Raw genomic sequence first — 22,774 nt, forward strand, 5'->3', positions numbered from 1 at the left:
CACTTGTCATTGTTGAACAGTTAATTTCAAAATCAGCAAAATCAAAATTGACCTGTATTCTATGATCCATTATATTGTGTTTGAAGTTAGAAGATTAAATCAAGAGATACTTTATTCAAACAAAACTTTTAAGGTTACTACAATGCATTACAATGAAATTTCTATTAAACGGTAAAAGATAATTCTATCAAAAGTGAACTTGCCCTTTTAAAATAATTCATGTTATTGCTGTAGATGAAAAAGGTATAGAATAAAATTTCACCTGTATTTTATGGTACTTGATATTGTATTTGCATTTTAAAAGAATTAGACAAGTGATGCTGTAATTATCATCCAGAAATTAGATTTGTAACGGACAGACGGTCGGACAGATAGATATGTGTAATACAATTGATATAACCTTCAAGTTGTAGACTTCTACATTCTAGTATATCATTGGATAAAAGTGAACACCTTGACACTATATATTTTACACACGGACAGTGAGCGTGTTATATTTCAAATATACGGTTAGTAGTAAAGTTAGGGCCCTTTAAAAAAAAGAATATCATTAAAATCTTATCTGTAACTGTAATCAGAATATTGCATGTTGTCATGCAGTATTATATTGTTATTGTTAAATTTAGTTTTTGTTAAAACCGGTGTAAGTGTGTTTCAACAAATAGAAGACTTGGTCAGTGTAATAGTACACCAGTCATCAAATATTTGGTTTAATGACTAAAATTTTAGACAGAACCCAATCGTATTAGAACACCAGCACACTGTATGACTAAATCCTCTCTTTAAAGCGTGGAATAATGCAATTTTTGGCTGATATTCATTTTTTTGTCAAGCAGTGTTACCAAAACATCCATTGTCCTGTCTATAAAATCTGATCATAGTCTTATCAAATTGACACTGTCAGGCGAAAACTTTAGTAAGAGAGGTCCCGGTTTCTGTTAATTCAACTCGGGTTTATTGACAGACAAAGATTATGTAGATATAGTCAAAAATACTAATTGTACTAAAGTGATTTAACACCACCGCCAGTTATTTTTTCTCGGCAAGTATGACAACTGTTCCATTAAATATTGTTGTGCCCTCTTCTGCCGAAGAATCGTCATCAAATAATTCAATTACATCTAAACCATTCGCTTTAACTGTGTTGATAACTTCGTCCCTGGAGATGGGCAAACACTTGAAAATTTCACTCCCAACAGTATACTGAGGACAATTGAGAACTCCGATCAGAATAAGTTTTCCGCCCGGTTTCAACAAAGATACTACATTTTTCATCGCATTGTGATATGCATCTTTATCTAGACAGGCTGATTCCAGACACGCACTTGTGCAGATGACATCAACTGGATCTAACTGAATTGGATCGATAGGGTTTTGTTTGTATACATCGCAGGGAAGGACTCGTTTTATCTTTGGCCTTAAAGTGGCTTCAAGTTGTTGCCAGTTGGCTCTGGAAATACATAAAAAGAAAAAAATTAATACGTGTGGTTACATTATGTAGTTCCTAAATAAGGAGATGTGGTACGAGGAGACATTTTGTGACATAGACCAAATTACATAGCCGGGTTTTTGAATTGTTCTAGATATGATTTGATGCAGTACTAGTATATAGTTTTCAAAGGTACCAGGAGTGTAATTAAGTATGACAGACGCGCGTTTCGTCTAATAAGACGTATCAGTAACGCTCATATCAAAGTATTTATAAAGCCAAACAAGTACAAATTTAAAGAGCATTGAGGATCCAAAATTCCAAAAAGTTGTGCCAAATATGGCTAAGGTAATCTATGCCTGGGATAAAGAAAATCCTTAGTTTTTCGAGAAAAAAAATTGTAAACAGGAAATTTATAAAAATGACCACATTATTGATAATATGTCTCTTCATGTGTGCTATAAAATGAAAAAAAAAAGTATTTAATTTGCCTCGCCAAGGATTTATCGTCTATAGAATACAGTTCAATGGTATATAAACAACCGAACTCGCGAAGAGATATAAGACTAAAATAGGAACTACAAAATAGCCAGTCCATTCAATGTCAATTTTGCTGGGGGATTCGGAACCTTATTTATTTTTAATATCCAAATTTATTAAAGGAAAATGTAAAAAAATTATAAGTACCGAGCTGGTAACAAGTGTTTTAACATGCTGTTATACAAAATTTAGTCCTGGAATCTATGATGAGTTTATTTACAACCACTGGGTCGAAGCCACTGCTGGTGGAGATTTATTTCCCCGAGGATATCACCATCCCAGTAGTCAGCACTTTTTGTGCTGACATGAATTATCATTGATATGGTTATATTTATAAATTAACTGTTTACAAAGTTTTGAATTTTTGAAAAACTATGGCTTTTCTACCTCAGGCATAGATTACCTTAGCTGTATTTGGCATAACTTTTAGGAATTTTGGTCCTTAATGCTCTTCAACTTCTTACTTTATTTGGCCTTTTTAACTTTTTTGGATTCGAGTGTCACTGATGAGTCTTTTGTAGACGAAACGTGCGTCTGGCGTATACACAAAATTTAGTCCTGGTATCTATGATGAGTTTATTTACCTTCACAGTCATTTATATAACATTGAGCAGGTTTAACTTTCATTTGTCTTTTTTTGTTGACTTCAATTCATTTTTTGTTTATTATGTCACCCGATCGACAATGTCGGGTGACATATTGCTTTTCCTCTGTTTCTTTGTTATTATTATTATTCTTCCAACTATTTTGTCCGCCACTTTTCTCGGAGCCAATGGAACCAATCTTAATGATAGTTAAGTATAATAGGGAACACAAAATTGCGGGTTGCAGTAGGGTCTAAGACCATAAAAAATGGCTGCCGTTTCCATGGAAACGGAACAATTGTGAAAAATTCCACTTTTTGTTTTTTTGGAATAATTTGGAGATGCTTAAACTCAGAATCATCATATTTTAATACAATGAAGGTGCCACCCATATACTGGTTTTGGATGATTTTTGCAATCATTGGAACTACTATGTTGCCATGGAAACTACACCAAAAATTTCAAAAATATGAAAATGCTCCCAATTTTTTGAAACTTTACCATAACGATGAGCAACTTTGGTAGATGTGGAATTTGGCGTTGGAATTTCCAAAATGTCTGCCGTTTCCATGGAAACAATGCAAAAAGGTCAAAATGCTCCAAAAACTTCCGGGTTTGGTGAATAACTTTGGTATGCTTGAACTTAAAATCATCAAATTTTTATACAATATACTTGTCCACTATATACAGGTTTTGAATGATTATGACAATCATTGGAACTACTCTGTTACCATGGATACAGGATCAAATATTTCAAAAATTTCAAAATGCTCCAAAATTGATGAAACTCAATATGATTGTTGACTGCCAAGTCTGGATGAGACTTTTGACTTTGGAATTTCCAAAATGGCCACCGTTGCCATGGAAACTGCAAAAAAGTCAAAAATTCTCAAAATGCTTTGAACTTAATCAAACTTGATATTATTGTTAACTGACAAGTGATGATGAGGCTTTTGACTTTGAAATTTTCAAAATGGCTGCCGTTGCCATGGAAACGGCAAAAATGTGAAATTTTTAAAATGCTGTGAATGTACTGAAAATTTACAGAAAGATGTATTGCCATGCATATATGTGCATTCACTGTTAAACGATTCTGAAATGGCTGCAACTTAGTGGCAATTGGGGGAAGGGTGACATCTGCTATTGCTTGCAATGGCAATTCTAGTTTTTCTTTGATATTCTTATTTCATCAACAGACGTATTCTGACTTCACTCTAAAACATACTTCAGAACTTTTACAGGAGGTAAAAGATGACCTTATGACCCTTTTTGTTTTTCTTTAAAAAAATTATTGAATCAGTTATAAGATAAAGTTTATATTCGTATCGCGTTATTGTTCATTACCATTAAATATAGGATATCTATTTCCATATCTTGAAGTCTTAAATTCCTAAATAATATAGTTATCAACAGTTTAATCCGTATTGTAATATAAATAAAATGATTGACAGCTTCAAGACCTTCAACTAATATTGGAAATTGATCACGTTACAGTTTTATCCAATGAAATGGAAGCTCGCGCAAGTCACTTTTGCGCTTCGTGTATGATCGTCTGTATATTTCATGTGATAGAACCCCTGAATTTGCAGAAAGTAAAGAAAATGTCGGATTTTCCCTGATTTGTTTTTTAGTTTTGCGCCCCGTGTATGATTGTAGGCGCAGGTAATTTCATAATGTCATCAGACTGAGGTAAACAAAAGTGTCGGATTCCAGCGACAAGGATTTAATAATTATTCTAATGACAGTAAGAATTGTTTTGTTTTTTTCAATGTATCATACAAATTAATCATATTTTAACAGTGGCGGATTCAGGGGCGTAGATAGTGTACGTCCCCTAATCATGTTTTTTCACAGATATTTGTAGCCGATCAGGCGCGGATCCAGAGGGGGGGGGTGGGTTCCAGGGGTTGGAACCCCCCTTTTTTTTGGACGATCAATGCATTTGAATGGGGACATGTAATTGGAACCCCCCCTTTGTCCTGGGTTAGGAACCCCCCCTTTTTAAAATGGCTGGATCCGCCCCTGCCGATATTTATTCCTTTTTGTATAGGTACCCCTCTTTTTAAATCGAATTTAAATTGAATTTTCGCAAAGGAAATGATAGTTTTACATTTTATTTTTTTTTTCAAAACTGAAAGAAGAAACATTTAGCAATTGTTTCGAAAATTAAGGGAATTCGTAACAATCCTATGTAGTTTGAAAAGGGTTTCCTGAAATGTGGTACACATAATTTATTGCTTTTTCTTATAAAATGAAAACAAATGAAGATCTTGACCTTTTAGTATGTTTTATAGTTTCCTAAATATTTTAGAGGCGGATACATTTAAAAAAAAAAGGTGGAGCCTCAGCCATGGAATAACATGAAAATGAATATGTTATACCATGGCTGAAGCTCCGCCGTTTTTCCTTTGGATTCTAGTCGAGTTGCATATTTAATTAGCAAAGTATGGTACAACATAAATTTGCATATTATATACCATGGTTTTCCCTCACCACACTTTTTAAGCAAATTATTTCATAAAAACATCAAAGGAAAAAATCCAATTTATGTTACAAATTTTATATACCATGTGTCTTACTCATTAACATATTTAAACAAACTCATCCTTCGGATTCGTTTGTTAAAATATGTTAACTCGTAAAAACCATGGTATATATAGTACTTATTAACCTTACCAAATCTATAATAGGAAAACATTTTCATTTTAAACTCTAATTATAGATTTCCTTTTTTAATCATGCATTTCATTTAAACATTGTTAATATACATGAAGTACAAATATTCTTTAATTTAGAAAATATATATATATATAAATATATACTTATATTTCATCTATCGAGAAATATTCAAAACTGTCATTATACACAAAACATTTGTATCTATTTTTATCATTTAGGCGCTATTTTCTGAAGATAATTCTGTCATTTTATAAAAAAAAATATTTCAATAAGAGTGTTTTCTATTTTCATAGAAAAAAATTGTTACTATATTGTGTTTTAATACTACCAAAAAAACGTGCACCATTTTCATGGCTGAGCATCAGGTATGACTTACTAGGATTTAGGTTTCAAAATAACAAAGATAATTTATTTCTCTGATAGTATTTCTTAATATTTTTAACTTACAATGAATTAATTCTTCAATATTCAAGATAAATGAGTAACATTTTTGCTTATGAAATCAACATTATTTTAAAGAAACAGAAATTATTATGCGTTCATCCAAGTAAAGGTGTTGAGCATGTAAATTGTACTTACATCTTGTACATCTATTCCTCGTTTTTGTGAGTTTGAACAATCGAGTTGATGCCGTTTTCATATACCTTTTGAGTGAAACGTTCAACTTATGTTACTCCATTTTGAAAAAAAAAATATAATCCAACATTACATTCTCGATCATCAGTCGTTGTTTGAAAAAGCAATAAATGGAATACAAATCAATCACATACATAAGTATCCTGGTCACGGCACCAACATATACGACTCGCGTGACAAGACAAGAGAGTTGTAACGACAGTTTGTTCAAACATGTGTACATCACAGCACGAGCATAAGTTTATATACAAAGTTGATAAGGACAGCATAACATTTCATAGCCCGTTCACACCATTCACCCGGCTGTGTATTTATACATCAAACGACTGTCTTCGAAATGAGAAAATCAATCCTCCGTTATTAACACATTTTTATTAAGGTTGCTTTTATCCTTTTTGTTCTGCTTCACTTATTTTGTTGAATTAATAGTTTCAGTTTAATTATACAAACATGTTAAAACATTAATTAAAATTCACTGGTACGTGACGTTTGTTATTTTCCCAACATTCGTTTCTACAAAAATGAAATCAAATTAAAAATCTGAACCATACTGACTCGCGTGCTCTTTATACATATAAGTATACCGAAATCAGAGAACTAAACTTATATCAGAATGATAAAAATCCGTCTGTCTTACTCTTGTTGTTGAAAATTGCCCTCGATGCATCTATTTTATAAACTCCTACTGTAAATACCAACTTACTCATTACCATCCAGTTTACTGTAATATTTGAAAAAGTTGTCCCAGTTATGTGCGCCTTGGTCTTTATTCAGCCATTTTTCTTGCATGTCTCTATTACTGGGTGAAAAGTCTGTCAAAATTATTTCATCAAACCAACTTGCTGCTGGTATTACTGTGTGTATACAAGGTCCAGATCCAATCTCAAGTAGCAGTTTTCCTCTTATGTGACCTGAGAATTAGATACTTGAAATCATATATGCATGGAAAAAATACTTTTGAGTTAAGGCAAAGTAAAGAAAATTGGAAGTGTTACTGTTTTTTAATGAGTTTTTGTGTGCATTCAACAAACTTAGTACTGTTTTTGAAAGGAGTAATTCCGGTAAGACCCCTTTTTGGCCCAAAAATATAGCAGTTTTACAAAATCTGTAAAAATGTAAATTTTTAGTTATTTATTGTAAAGTAGAATGCTTCTGCTACATAAATACGGGCTGTTTTTGATAATACAATGTACATATATCGGGTACTAGCATCATCAAGTCATGCTAAATTACTGAAACCTTCACAATTTTAGTATTTGATAGATATAGGAAGATGTGGTGTGATTGCCAATGAGACAACTCTCCATCCAAATAACAATTTAAAAAAAAAGTAAACCATTATAGGTCAATGTACGGCCTGCAACACGGAGCCTTGGTTCACACCGAACAACAAGCTATAAAGGACCCCAAAAATACTAGTGTAAAGCCATTCAAACAGGAAAACCAACGGTCTAATCTATATAAAAAAACGAGAAACACGTATAAATTACATAAACAAACGACAACTACTGTACATCAGATATCTGACTTAGGACAGGTGCAAACATTTGCAGCGGGATTAAACGTTTTAATGGATCCAAACCTTCTCCCTTTTTCTGAAACAATAGCATAACATCTTAACATTGAAAAACACACGATAAAATATCAATTGACAGGCCTAACTCAATCAAAAACGTAAATTAATATTAATTAATTGAGTTAAATTTTAGACGGTTTCCGTCTTCAGTGACAGTGGCCGCATTTGTGTTCATTCTTAATATTGAAATGTAAGGTAGCAATAAACAGCAAGGAAAAAATACAAAAATTTGCCCTTATGAATTTTACCACCCCTTTTCATTGCTTTCTTGCAATATCAAGCTTACTGTTTGTGTCACATATGGGCATATGTATGTAATCAGAATCTTCCATAGATTTTATATCCAGTATATAAAATGGTAAAATATAAAAAAAAATTGGTGTATCCATGGCAACAATCTGCATTTATTTGTTATAAAATATTGCAAAAAGGGGGAGGAAGATGTCACATATTTCCCCAAAATTTGGCTAAAAGTAGAATTTCAATCGCTTATCGTAAAACCTTTTCTGAAACTGTGTACATATATCATTCAGCAAATCCAATGAAATTCATATGTCTTTCATCTCATTTTTTTTGTAAAATTGCGTCAAAAACTTCGTGTAGGGAAAACGGTACTATTACATTTTCCCAGCATTAGGTTGGCCTTTTGTGTACCCAAGACAGGTGAAGGAAGTCAACTTAGGAGCGCCGTGATTGGATGTAAGGGTACAATATTTTTTTTTAATTTATCTATGAATAACTGCAGTGTTTATATTTACAATATAAATTTTAAAACCTATTGAAATATTTATTTTATAAATTTGCTGCAAAATGACGGTGGGCATGGATAACATAAACAAGCTCCGTTGGAAATTGGTCATGATACTATTTGGCTTCAATTTTTAATATAGTATTAATAAATGGGTAATTTTATAATGGACTGGTTATATATCCAAGGTCTGTAATAACGGCCCAAGGATTGCTGTAATGGCCCGAGGCAACGCCGAGGGCCATTACAGTAATCCGCGGGCCGTTATTACGGACCGAGGATATATAACCAGTCCATTATTAAATTACCCATTTCTTAATACTTTTATTAACCAGTTCTGAGGCAATAAAAATGGAATTGTATATTTTCTTAACTATTTACTGATAACAAAATTTTTCAACAAGGACAACAAATACAGATTGAATTAGGAACTTGTCTGATAATTATTAAGACTCTTGAGAGCTGGAAAAGTCATCCCGTTTCCTCTTCCCAGAAAATATGTTTAGATTTATGACTCCACCATTAATAACAGCGCCAGTTAGAATACTGAATGGATTACTGCAGTCTTTTCTATTGGCAATCATGTTACTTTTACTATTGTTAACAATGCTAGAAGCCTGAGATGGTTTTTCAAACATAGATAGCTCTCATACTCCTGTCCCTCTTTGTTCCTTACACCTTTAAATAGAAACATAAAAAAAGTGAACATTAACCCCATTCAGCCTGTATCCTCACTCTGTATGTACAAAATTTACATGAAATACAAAAAATATACATGTATCATACAAAAATCAATTGATATCAACAAGAAAACACAGATGTCTCACACGGTAAATTGTGCTATGAAATTGTTAACTTGTATTGAATTTTCATTTTAATTTTCTTATTTTGAATGAGTGTACAAAATTCAATGAAGATCTGACTAGCTGTTTGCAAGGATTCAGCCTACATACAAGCGTAACTTCAGCTGAAATTCAAAAGTTAGTATAGGACGGACAGACTGATATTACAAAATATAAACAAGATGTCCTGAATGATATTGGACAGACTAAAAAATTCAGTATACATGTTCCTATCCGTAAGCCGTCACGAAGCTGGCTAAAGCATGTACAAATCTATTTTATCAAAAATCATTACCATAATAACATATTTTTAGGAGTCTTTAAGTTGAAGTAAAAAACTTTTAAACTAACCTAAGTAAAACCGGGCTAAAATAGCATCTAGTTCCTTAAACGGAATCATCTGCAGCTCTCTAAACTCTCCTACTTGCTGTGCCCAGGTGTAGAAAGTTTTAACATCTGATCTTGTTTTGTAGTCCGTGTTTTTATTTACATTTTTCCTGAGAAATTCGTCTGTGTCCTCATTGGAAACTGATCTAAATCTACTGCTTCCTGTGTCACGCTGCTCGTGTGTTTCCGTCGGATCACCTTCGTCATTGTTGTTGTTGTCATTGTTCAAGCGGTTTACTTCGATTTCATGTAGCTCGACATTGTCATGGGATTGTTCCCCTTGCAGGACGGAGGTAAGAGCGTCGAACGTCTCCTTCTCTGCAAGCATTTCGTACCTCATTATGTCATGAGACAAAACATCAAGCATGTCTTCGCCATTCTTGGCGTATCTGTCCGATATTTTTGCAGGAACAAGGCCTGCCATACTGTACTGTCGTCTGCGTCTATATAAATTCTATTCATGAACATTTTGATAACAAATACCAACAAAAGGTCGAACAAGAATATATTGATATAATTGACATTTGTAGAGCTATGTTTCAGCACCAAAGTATTACTGAAAGTGAAATAGTAGAAGCTTTGAAATTATTAAATTTAAATAAATCACCAGATATATTTGGAGTTTCAACTGAAAACTTATTATATGGAGGACAATCTCTTATTTATCACCTTAAAGAACTTTTGGATAGTACTTTTAGACTTTGTTATATACCAGACGAACAGAAATTAGGGGTAGTAATCCCACTCTTTAAGAATAAAGGCAGTTGTAAAGACAGTAAGAATTATCGTGGAATAACAATTACTCCTACATTATCCAAACTCATTGAGGCTGTTTTAAAGATCAGAATTAATCCTGACATTATAAAATATCAAAATCCATTACAACGTGGTTTCACTAAAAGAACAGCACCATTAAACTGCTCTTTTATTATAGAAGAATATCACAAGGAATGTATTGAGTTAAATGATCAAACAATAATAACTATGCTTGATGCAAAATCTGCATTCGATGCTGTTAAACATGCTGGGCTTATCAGAAGATTATATCAAATGAAAATTCCGGAACAATCTATTTTAATTATTGATAATCTATATAAAAATGCTGTTTCTTGTGTTAAATGGAATAATCAAATATCGGACACTTTTAGAATAGAACAAGGCGTAAGACAAGGAGGGACTCTTAGTGCAGACTTGTACAAAATCTATATAAATACACTTTTAGACATTTTAGCTGATTCAGGATATGGAGGAAAAATTGGATCGATTTCTTGTTGTGCTCCTACTTGCGCAGATGATTTAGCCATTCTTAGTAACTGTCCATATGAAACACAAATTTTAATTGATATGGCCTTTGATTTTAGTAAACGTGAGGCATACTTACTACAACCAGCCAAAAGTTGTGTTATACAGTCGAAATCACGTCATCATGAGAAAGTAAATAAAAATTTTTGGAATTTAGGCAATTCTGTTCTTCCAACTTCTAATAAAGCAACACATATAGGAATATGTCGTACAGACGATGATTCATGTAAAGCTACAATAGATGAGAATTTAAAGAAAGCAAGAAGGACACTTTATAGCTTAATGGGGGTTGGACTTTATGGCGAAAATGGTCTAGATCCACAAACCTCAATGTCAATTATGAATACTTATATTATACCAATAATGTTTTATTGATTGGAAATAGTGATCCCGAGAGGAAGATGTTTAGAAAATTTGAATATACAATTTAAGAAATTCTTGAAACAATTGTTATCTTTACCAAAAACAGTAGCAGATCCTGCTATATATATGATTTCTGGGATGTTACCTGTAGAAGCTCAAATAGATGTAAAAATTTTAACTTTTTATGGAAATATTACTAGACAAGGAAAAAATTCTATTGAATGGCAACTAGCGGAAAGGCAATTAAATGTTAAAGCTATTAATAGTAATAGTTGGTTTAGTTTATTGAGGAAAATATTTTTGAAATATGAACTTAATGATCCTGTACAATACTTACTTAATCCAATTAGTAAATGCCAATGGAAAAGGGAAATAACTTCCAAAGTTCAAAAATTCTGGATTGTGAAGATACTGAATCAAGCAAAACTTTATACCAGTTTAAAATACTTATCGTTGATATATAAACCAGGACAATGTCATCCTATTGCAAATACAAATACTATGAATTCAAGGGAAATTATTAGAATTCCTACAAAATTGAAAATAGCTACTGGGAGTTATATTCTGCAAACAGTTAGAGCCAAATTTATAAGTAATACAGAACTGTCTATATGCAAACTGTGTAATGAAACAGAAGAAACTTTACCACATTTTTTATTAACGTGTAAAATATTAGAAGATATTAGAAAACCAATTTTGGAAGATTTAATTAATTCCTGTAGTGAAGAGTTAGCTGTCTTTAATATGAAAGATGAACATTTTGACATTTTACAACTGATCATAGATCCCTTTACTTACATGACAATGTTAAGTTTTCCTCAGTTAAGAAATGAAAAAGTTTTTAAAGTGATACAGAACATTATAGATCCAAAATGTAGACGATTATGTTACAATCTCCATTGTGAAAGGTATAGACTGTTGCAATTAGATGATATAAAGAAAAAGAAAAGAAAGTAGATAATAACATTTTATGAATCCTAAGTGACGATTGGTTGTCTACTCTTAAACAGTGATATCTTTTGATAAATATTTTAGATTTTAAAATATTTAATGAGTTGATGATATTGACATTAAGCCCAATTTTATCGTCAAGAATAAATTGTACAATGTAAATAGTGTATAGTGATATTGGTGGAAGATATATATTTCTATTCATATTGTGAAATCCATTACTCGGAAGAGGTGTGCCTACACTGGCAGAATTTATATAACAGATTACAGATTATAGAGTTCCGGTTCTAAATATAGCACGCAAAATGTTGCTAAAAGAAGTTACGCAGTCCTGGACTTGTAGGTAATTCCACAGAAAAGTTGCACAGATCTTTTCAAAACATAAAATTGAAATCGAAGCGGACACTGATGTCAGCCATTTTTTTTTTGGTTTTTCAACATTATTGCACGTGCTCATAAAGGACTGGCAACAAATCAATAATGGACCGGATATGAGTCATAATGGACCGGGTAGAAGTCATAATGGACCGGGGTGACTATTTTGGGTAAAATAATGTATTGACACCTATTATAATGATAGGACAGTTAAGCTTATAATTATACTAACTGGTTAATAAAATTGAGTAATAAAGTACTAACACCACACATAACTGTTTTATCCAAGTTTTTATTATAAAAAGTGGTAAAATTAGAAAATGTTAGTATTGTCGCCTATGGCAGAATAAATAGTACCGTTTTCCCTGTAGAAAAAGAGTGTTTGTAAACAGTACATTAATTTCTGGACCGTTGGCCGGTCTAGCTATGAAAATACGGATTGTCATACAGAAAACAGCCCATAAAACATGTAAAAAATAATCGTGATGCACTTATAAACCATCTTTGAAGGCTAAATTAGCACTCATCTGTCTAAAAATGAATTTTATTACACAATAACTTTCCTATTTGAAAAATCCCCAGGGGCCAAAATGCGAAACTAAACTCCTAACTGTGTATTGCTACATAAGTTGTATTTGATGATAATACATAATATATATAAAGGTTGAGGATGAAATCGGAAGCGGCCACCTTCATTTTTGACAAAAAAAAAACATCTGAAAAGTGACATTTTGTGGCATATTTTATAGGTTTTTCATATTTAAGCTAGAATCGTAGCGTTTTTAATGGGTAAATCAGTTAAAATCTTTCACATAAACTAATTGAATCAACTAAAATAGACACTTAATTAAGTGTTTAAAAAGTGTCCAAAATCTTTCGTCAGATTAACTTGAAATTTGAGGCCAAAATCGGCCCTTACCGGACATATTCATTTATGAAAAAATGATACATGAAACATTTTAACAAACTTCGAGAGTTATGATTAATTAATTCAAAATATGTAAAAAAAAAATTATTAATGAATAGAATGCCAGTAAAAGCGCGTGAACGTGCATTTTGTTACTTTAAGTATCGGTGTCTAGACAACATGTCCATATAGTTTAGTTTCAACGTGATACATCGTATCCGATACGATAGGGGATTACCATTTTTATATTTCACCTGACCATCTATTGATTTTTGCATTTATTAACGAATTATGTGCATATAAAAGGGGAAAAAAGGTTGATGTAAAAATAAGTAGTGGAAGGACAATATTGAAATGAAGACTAACCTATTTTTCTCTGAAACCAATGCATGCTAGATTCCAAATCAATAGATTGTTGTAATTCGTGGTAATGTTAGTGGTTTTTGTGTCTAGTACTAATCTTTTTTGTTTAAGCAAATTGCAACTGATTTCTGCAGTTTGTTCTATGTTGTGCTGTTACACCACTTTGTCCAGGCAAGGGAATGCTTGAGAGCTCGAAAACATGTTTCAGCTAGTTTTTTTTATATATATAAATAAGCCGGTAGTTTTCTGGTTTATAAAATTTCTAATAACCCACCGTTTTTTTTCTTAAAATGTCCTGTACCCAGTCAGGAAAATGACAATTGTTATCTTATAGTTCGTTTCTGTGGGTGTTGCATTGTCGTTTTGGTTTTTAGTTGTACTAGGGAAAACGGTACTATTTATTCTGTTATAGGCGACAATACTAACATTTTTTAATTTGTCACTTTTTATAACAAATACCTGCTTTAAAGATTGAAGCCAATTAGTATCTAGGCCAACTTCCAACGGAGCTTGTTTATGTTATCAACGCACACCGTCATTTTACACCAAATTTATTAAATATTTGAAGACTTTTCGAATTATAATTCTCTAGAATATATTTCAATAGGTTTCAAAATTTTATATTGTAAATATACACACTGCAGTTATTCATTGATACATAAAAAAATATAATATTGTATCCTTACATTCAATAACAGCGCTTCTAAGTTGACTTCCTTCACCTGCATTTGGTACACAAAAGGCCAACCTAATGCTGGGAAAATGTAATAGTACCGTTTTCCCTATAGTTGATGTGTTAAACTCAGTTTTAGTTTGTAACCCGGTTTTGTATTCCGTCAATCGAATGATGACTTTCGAACAGCGGTATAATTCTGTTGCCTTTATTTCGTTTTTTATGTTGGGGACTTTTATAGCCGACTATATGGTATTTTTCAAATGACAGAATTAGTATTTATTTCTTGATAATGGGTTCGCTTCCGATGGGTTTTTCCAACTTCAAATTCCCTATCAGGATGTTATTTTCCCTGGACCCGCTTTGAACCCTCAGATCCGCCGCCGGGGTTCGTTCATGTTTTGAATTTTTTCTAAATTGACTTATTCTTATAAAGACTGGTACTTAAATATCATTCGAAAGATGCGCTCTTCATATTTAAATGAAAGTTTACAAATATGAAAGATTAATCAAAAGCATAATCGTTTAACAAAATAATCTGAACGTATATGTCATTGACTTAGCTGCTACAAATAAATGTACGCATTTTACCTTTTGAATATATTTTGTGTAGAGTTTTCAATCTAAATTTTGCAAACGAATATCCATCGATTTCAATCTCACTAAAGAATGCTCCTGTATATGCCTTTGAATCAAAATGCTTCACATAATCTTCACCAGAAAGTATTTTGGTTGTTTCCGCCATCTCAATGTGTTGATATCACTTTTATATGTATGGTAAAAGTTAAGTGGAATACATTTTATATATAATAAGCAAGTGTCAATAATTATTGTTCTCGGTTAAGAAGCATGTAATTCATTCAGAAATCAATAAACAAATGTTTATGATTTTAAATCGGTACTATTTAAAATTAAATTAAAACATGTTCTGGTATATATAAAGATAATACTATTACCGACGTTTATTTTTGTCAAGTGTTGAATACTGGTTTAATTACCACTTATGTAAAAGGAATAGATTCTCGAAGGGTGAAACATGACTAAAAAATCCCATGAAATGTAACTTTGGGAATTTTTAAAAAGAGTTGAAAAAATTTGTAAAATATTAATCACCAGTAATGATATTACATTGACGTTATAATAATGCACTCTTTATTTAATAAAATGTATTTATCACTTAGTCTTGATATTTTGTGTTTCACAAGACATTGGCCTCATAGATGAACGAACATCATTGGTTGGGGATGCGTTATCGCCCATTAAAACGCATCTTATTATAACAAAATTCATTTCGGTCAAAGAAGGGGATGACGTCAGTTAATTAAAAAATAAAGAAATATGTCCAGATAATATATATCAACATTGTCTGAAAAGAAAAGCAAATCCCCCCAAAAAATGTATTTGTCAAAATTTGCACAATTTTATGTATTTATATATGATCCTAGCCCTTCTATTTTTCTATTTCTTATTAATTCAAAAGTTTACAAAAAGTACTATAATTGGGCTTCATAAAATTGAAAAAAACAGTAGGCCTAGGATCATATATAAATACATAAAATTGTGCAAATGGTGGGTTTGCTGTATCTAATTTGAACCCTTTTTTTTTATTTTTATCATTTTGGGGTATTTTGATGTGCTTTGTGAGTCTATAGACTTTGTTTTTGGTAAATAGAAAGATTGTAATGATTACTGTAGACATGGAGACTAATGAAAAGGTCAGTAAGATATATGTGGCTTTTTTGGGAATAAAAGGGTGATTTTCATTTACTTTAAGAAGATTCTTGTACAGTTGGTACATAATACTACAAGTTACTTAAACTCGGCAGGTTAAAATCATTTCAATAAATAAAATCACTATCAACTAAAAAATAGAAATAAATATGTCCCACTGTTACTGACATTACTACCACAGATCTATCGCCCAGGTGCCGGTTTTTGTGGTTACGTTTCTTCTTGAGATCAAGTGATGATAAGACATCATCTTGAGAGTCTGTTGCTTATATTTTTACAATTTTGTACGCTTCGTCCTTTTTCATAATTTCCATTGATGGTAAAGGCGGAAGGGCACACGCACGGTGGGTATGGTTGTCCTGCGAGAGAACGTTCTGTGCTGGTGATTTGGTCCTGTCAGGTGCTGGTGGGTCCTGATTCTGTGCTGGTGGATTTGTTTACATTGTATCAGAACGGCAATAAAACGACTGTTGTGTTGCTTAATTTTTCTCTGATGTGTCATAAGTACCATGCAAAGTGTATTACAACAATATCATATTGCAAAAGTCGTGCAAGTTCGTTAAACGGAATTGTCCTGACGCTGTGCTGGTGATAAGAAAAACGGTCCTGGTTCTGTGCTCCTATGTCCTGGTTCTGTGCTTTTATATTTTAGTTAAAAGTGGCATATATTCAAGATCATTGATGCTGTACTGTTATTGACTAATTAACTGTTGTCTGCTTTCTTGAAATTGACATTGTTGTGAATCTGTTTACTGTTATTATGAGAGAAAAAATACCCCTATTTTTTTATTTTTTTTAAAATTAACTGTAATCTTATTTATTGGCCTGTTAATGGAACCCTTCTTGCCCCCTTTTAAGATAAGAAAATATGTTTAAGATTTTCGGGATTACAATCATTTTGCAAGATCACCAAAATACGTTGTAATTTATACAATACTTATATAAAGTAGATGATGTGGTATGTTTGTTGTCAATGGACAAATTTCCATAAGAAACAAAAGGAAGTATGTGTTTTAACAACCATACGTCGTCATCGTACGACTTTCAACAATAACCCATAAAATAAAAATGTAAAAGGTTTTGAATAAAAATGGAGAGCAAAAATATAGAACAAAGGACTTTCTGAGCGTTTGAATCATATGTCTTTAGCAGCTTAACACACACTTGTTTGTGAATTTGAGTGCTGACTATAAGAATGACAATAGTATTGCGGGTTTGTTTGTTTGTTTTTTTTTAAATTTTTTTTGGGGGGAAGAGGGATAAGTTAGAGCGAGGTTACAGTGAAAGTTTTAAGCTTGGAATAGTTTCCCGTAAGATTTAAAAGTTGTATTTTAAAAGAAAAATGTATCGTATAGCTATTAAGAATCACTTGCTGTATCTGTAAGATTTTTTCAACATAATTTTTTTGTCTGAACGGTTATCAGGTATTTTTTTTCGAAAGTTCGATAGAACACTAAAAAAATCACTATTTTATGAAAGGGCAGACAAGAATAGTCAGAGAATGAAGACGAAATAACCTAGAGAATACTAACAAAACTAAGATTTCTTAGCTTTTTCATTTCAAAATTCCAAAATAAATAAATATTTTTGATAAAGAATTACGGGGGAGGAAGTGAACAATGTGTCCTATTTTTCTATATTTAAATATTTTTATGAATAAAAATCAAATGTGCCTTAATTATAATTGAAAATGAGTAAATGGAAAAAATACCCAACTAAAATACACTTTTATTTTAATATTGATAATATCACTAAGCTTTTAAGTTTTGTGTGTCAAACACAACATCTCTGTAGTAATGACTCCTTGCTAAGATATTTCACTTCATCCATTTTTTTCTGCATTTTTTTATATTGTGAATTCTAAGTATTGTTATATTAAAATATAGCCTTAATTTATATTTAAAAAAACTGAATCTAAAGCCAGATATATCAAACATTTTTGTTTCCATCTATCCGTTTTCATGACTTTAACAATCAACGTAAACATGCTGGAAAGTAAAATGCGTACTCGGCTGTCTGTAATCGACCATTTTTTGACACCCTCCTAAAAAAACAAGCCGGGGTGGGGGTTCAGAGATGTAAATTAAGTACTTAGATCAATATTTTATCCCTTGACACCATAGGCGAGTATGGTCTTGAGGAAACGATGATAGTCCGTCGGAAGGGGACAATAAATGGCTGACCCGTGTTAAGAGAGAGCCACATCTCTTGCACGTTAAAGACACCCTTGTAGATTTCGAAAAAGAGTAGGTGCCGCTACAAGGCAGCACTTGCACCCGCCAAGTGGAAAGGGATTAATATAAGTTGCAAAACTTGTTTCCCAATCCACTATAAATAAATATGTTTAAACTAATATTTTATCTTTTCGTGTATGGTTTATGACCCCTTTTGTGGCCTGAACAGTTTAAAACAATACAAATCTTCACACACAAAAAACTGGCTTAATTTCAACTGGTTATCAACCCGAATCGCTATAAGATCATATATAAGCTCACCTGTGTCGAGGGGTCGTGTGAGGTTCATTTATTGTCTTGGCGTCCGCAATTACAAAAAGATCTTTTCTGAAATTACTTGACCAAATGTTACCAAATGATTTATCAAGAGTGAATTTAGGAAATACAATATTCATCAACAAACATGACCACTGTCTGTTAAAATGTATTCGAGTTTTTAGTTACAGCCGATTCCATTGAGTATGTAGGCAAAGGTAATATCTTTGGTTAGCTTGCTTGTTAGCTAAACCGTGAAGTCATTGTTAGGTAAGGTATACTACCCTCCTTTCGAAGTAGCCTGGTCCTACAGACAAAAGATGTGTCATTTGTCGGACTAGTCTACTCTTAAAGTAGGGTAGTTTACATAACCTAACAATGACTTTTCTGTTCAGCGAGCAAGATAACCAAAGATATTCCCTTTGTCTTCACACTCATTAAAATCGGCTTTAATATTGCAAAAGTTCAAGCAATTAGGGCAAAACTTACCGAGTAAAACAAATCAAAATGTCCATCTACCTTGCACATTTCAGAAAATTCAGGTCAGATAACGAAACTGGGTCCAGCAACATTTATAAGTAATTTAAGATTTTGACCCTCACAGTTTCCATTCACCACAAATATTCTCGTTACAACGAATTATTTTTTAAATACAAAAATATCAGTTGCAGCCTTTTGTTTATCTATTAATATATGTATACGGATAAAGTTATGAAAGGCAGCAGGGTCACCAGGGTGAGGAGTCCATGTCATCTGAAATAAATGATAAGCATAGATCTAGAAAGCAACAGATAATCATGACATTAAAAAAACTCTCTTCTTTTCGACTTTTTTCGAACAAATTGACACATAAAATGAATTATATAGTATTGCGGAATTTTTAACTTGTGTTCAATTCATTGTGTTGAAAATGCGGCTTTGAACTAGCTTTCAGTACCTGCGAGCATTCGTTGTTCAATAATGTGTGTCTTTGTGTTATTATTTTATGTCATAAATTGTTGTGTTAGTACACCACTGTAACAATGAAGGAGGAAATGATAAGGGTTGGTTGGGTAGAAGTAGGGAGGGGTATGCGGAGCGCTAACAAACATGTCTATGCGGCATAGACTTTGATCATTGTTGAAGCATCAATGTAAGGGGCATTTAATATCTTAATAAAACTATTCTTATTTTAGATACTATATATTGTTATCTGATATTGGACGAAAGATGTTGCCCTTTTAATGTAATTATGTAATACAAGTTACGATCATTTGAAAACACATATTAAACAGCCAAATGAATGCACAAGAGCTAAAATGGGAGTCATAGATCCTATTGACAACAATTATCTGCCCAATTTTATTGATTTTGTAACATTTGTTTCAAATATGACCAACTTCTTATCCAAAATCAACAGCACCGTATCAGGACTCACCAGCACAATGACAGGACCCACCAGCACAGTATCAGGACATGAATAAATTGAGAAAATGCTAAATTTTAATAAATTGCAATGTTTTTTTCACAAAATAGTTTTGTCGTGTGGATTGCGGGATAGAAAGCGGACTCTATGAGCATTTTTGTTTAATTTTTTTCAGTTCGAGATTTTCTGAAAATGAGCATTTTTGTGTTACGCTTACTGAAACAGTTTAGAGGGTCAACTTTTTAATGGTTTACATAGGAACCCATAAGAAACAAAATTGAAAAATCTCAACTGTTTTCTTCCATTTTTTATGAGTGAAAACGTCAAAAATCACAATTTTCGTCTTTGTTTACATTTTTTCATTGATCACCAGCACTCGTCAGGACCGAATCACCAGCACAGAACGTTCTCTCGCAGGACAACCATATCCATCGTGACACGGTTATTTTCCTTTATATCTGGTGGTCGGAATAAACAGACTGTAAAGGCCTCAGCGAAGATTAACAGGTCATTGTTAAATGAGTAACCTTTGTTAAAAATGAATTGTATTCATTTAATTGAAAGTCACACATTGAAATCTATTATTTAAATCAGCCGTTTTTAACAGGCTGGTACAGGATTGGGGAAATGTTCGTAAATGTCGCCAACGTCGCCAACATTCTGAACAGTACCCGGTTCGCCAACGTCGCCACAATTTTGAACAGTACCCCTGTTCGCCAACGTCGCCAACGTCGCCTACATTCTAACCTGTTCACCAATTCGTCGCCAACATTCTAACCAGTACCCCTGTTCGCCAACATCGCCAACGTCGCCAACATTCTAACCAGTACCCCTGTTCGCCAACATCGCCAACGTCGCCAACATTCTAACCAGTACCCCTGTTCGCCAACGTCGCCAACATTCTAACCAGAACCCCTGTTCGCCAATGTCGCCAACGTCGCCAACATTTTAACCAGTACCCCTGTTCGCCAACGTCGCCAACATTCTTACCAGTATCCCTGTTCGCCAACTTCGCCAACATTATAACCAGTACCCCTGTTCGCCAACGTCGCCAACGTCGCCAACATTCTAACCAGTACCCCTGTTCGCCAACGTCGCTAACGTCGCCAACATTCTAACCAGAACCCCTGTTCGCCAACGTCGCCAACGTCGCCAACATTTTAACCAGTACCCCTGTTCGCCAACATTCTTACCAGTATCCCTGTTCGCCAACGTCGCCAACGTCGCCAACATTCTAACCAGTACCCCTGTTCGCCAACGTCGCCAACGTCGCCAACATTCTAACCAGTACCCCTGTTCGGCAACGTCGCTAACATTCTGAACATTACCCCTGTTTGCCAACATTATAACCCATACCCCTGTCGCCAACATTCTTAACAGTACCCCTGTAACAGGGGTATTGGTATTAAAACCTTTAATCAAGTTGAACAATTGCAACCTATCCAGAAACTAAATAGTGCTACATTTTTTATAATTAAATAGCTATAGCCCATAAATAGTTTCCAAAAAGGAATACAAAAATCTTCAAAAAAGACTTACCAGCCTGCTAACAGCCATTTAAACATCATTATAAAATGTAACAAGTGCTTTTAAAATAAAAAGCAGTAACTCAACAGTGAAAATCAGGTCAATGACATGTACATATGACAGACATTTAAAACTTCGTAACATTATATATCTGCATAAAATTTTTTTTAAAAAGCATTCAATTCTTTAACTTTAAAATAACTATAGGCTGTGTTGTTGACCTTAGTCTAAGTGCATATTCTACAGAGGACACATACTCTCCAACATTGCTCTTGTCAGATTATCTCAATTCATTACAGTTAATAACTAAATAATAGACAAAATTGCATTTTACACTGTGTTATTTTTTTTACCATGTCTGCCATCTTCATTGGCGGGCGGACAGGGTCAGAGTACATATTTTACAAAAAAAATACATACTCCAATTATTATTGTAGCCATGTCTGGTAAAATTTTACCCACAAGTTTCAGATTATATTTTTGTTAAAGTAAACCATGTAAATAGACAATTTTAAATGAACATTGTATAAATTCAATTTATATTCAACTAAAGATTTCTTGCTGTTGTGCAATACACTGTGCTGTTGCGCAATACTAAGTATGCTGTTGGGCAATACTTAGTATGCTGTTGGGCAATACTTAGTAAATCTTCCTTTCTAAATTTTATTCAATAACTTCTCAATGTTTCATCAAAAATTTATAAAAAAAACTAAAGGGAGGTTATCTTAATAAATAAAAATAAGTCATTAAATCTTAATAAAAACTGCTTTAAGCACTTTAAGGATATTGTCCAAAATCGGAAACGTAAAATCTTCAATTTATAAAAACCAAAAGAAAGCTTACAACAATATAGATATAAACAATTTAAATTGACATTTTTAAGTTACTGTCCGAAAACTGGAAAATCCCCCTTTTTGTATAGAATTAAACCCCATAAATCAAAAAAGTTATAGTATAAAATTTATAAAAATCAAAAGGAAGCTCATGTAAATAGAATTTAACAATTCACCACAGTTTCTTGCAAGTTGGTGAAATTATTTTTAAGGTTATTGTCTGTAAACTGGAGAATCTCCCCTTTTTTAATAAATAAAAGTAGGAAACGGTAAATCCAGTATATCATTATAAAAAAGAAAAGCAACTCACGTCAATAGATATAAACAATTTACCAAAGTTTTATGCATATTAGTTAAAGCGTTTTTCAGTTAATGTCCAACATGTTAAAAACGAACAAACACACAGACGGACAAACTTTCAATGATAAACCATA

At 32.8% G+C, this 22,774-nt stretch overlaps 1 protein-coding gene across 1 annotated transcript; it reads right to left on the minus strand.

Moving 5' to 3' along the window:
• Positions 1 to 992: 992 nt before the first annotated feature.
• LOC143056384 (indolethylamine N-methyltransferase-like) lies at positions 993 to 15,186 on the minus strand. Its single transcript, XM_076229481.1, has 3 exons — positions 14,947 to 15,186; positions 6,572 to 6,779; positions 993 to 1,450 (listed from the first exon to the last, which is right to left on the minus strand). Exons 1-3 carry the CDS (start codon positions 15,098 to 15,100, stop codon positions 1,030 to 1,032), a joined length of 783 nt encoding a protein of 260 aa, XP_076085596.1. The 5' UTR covers positions 15,101 to 15,186; the 3' UTR covers positions 993 to 1,029.
• Between the last annotated feature and the right edge of the window lie 7,588 nt (positions 15,187 to 22,774).

This window comes from Mytilus galloprovincialis, chromosome 1 (assembly GCF_965363235.1).
Source record: "Mytilus galloprovincialis chromosome 1, xbMytGall1.hap1.1, whole genome shotgun sequence".
Lineage (NCBI taxonomy): Eukaryota > Metazoa > Mollusca > Bivalvia > Mytilida > Mytilidae > Mytilus > Mytilus galloprovincialis.

Excerpts from the sequence above, each read along its gene's own strand:
- LOC143056384 (XM_076229481.1), bottom strand. The coding sequence starts at position 15,100 with ATGGCGGAAACAACCAAAATACTTTCTGGTGAAGATTATGTGAAGCAT. Across the intron at positions 6,780-14,946 it reads ACACAAAATATATTCAAAAG|GTCACATAAGAGGAAAACTG; the intron begins GTAAAATGCGTA and ends TCTAATTCTCAG. Across the intron at positions 1,451-6,571 it reads AGTAAACTGGATGGTAATGA|AGCCAACTGGCAACAACTTG; the intron begins GTAAGTTGGTAT and ends ATGTATTTCCAG.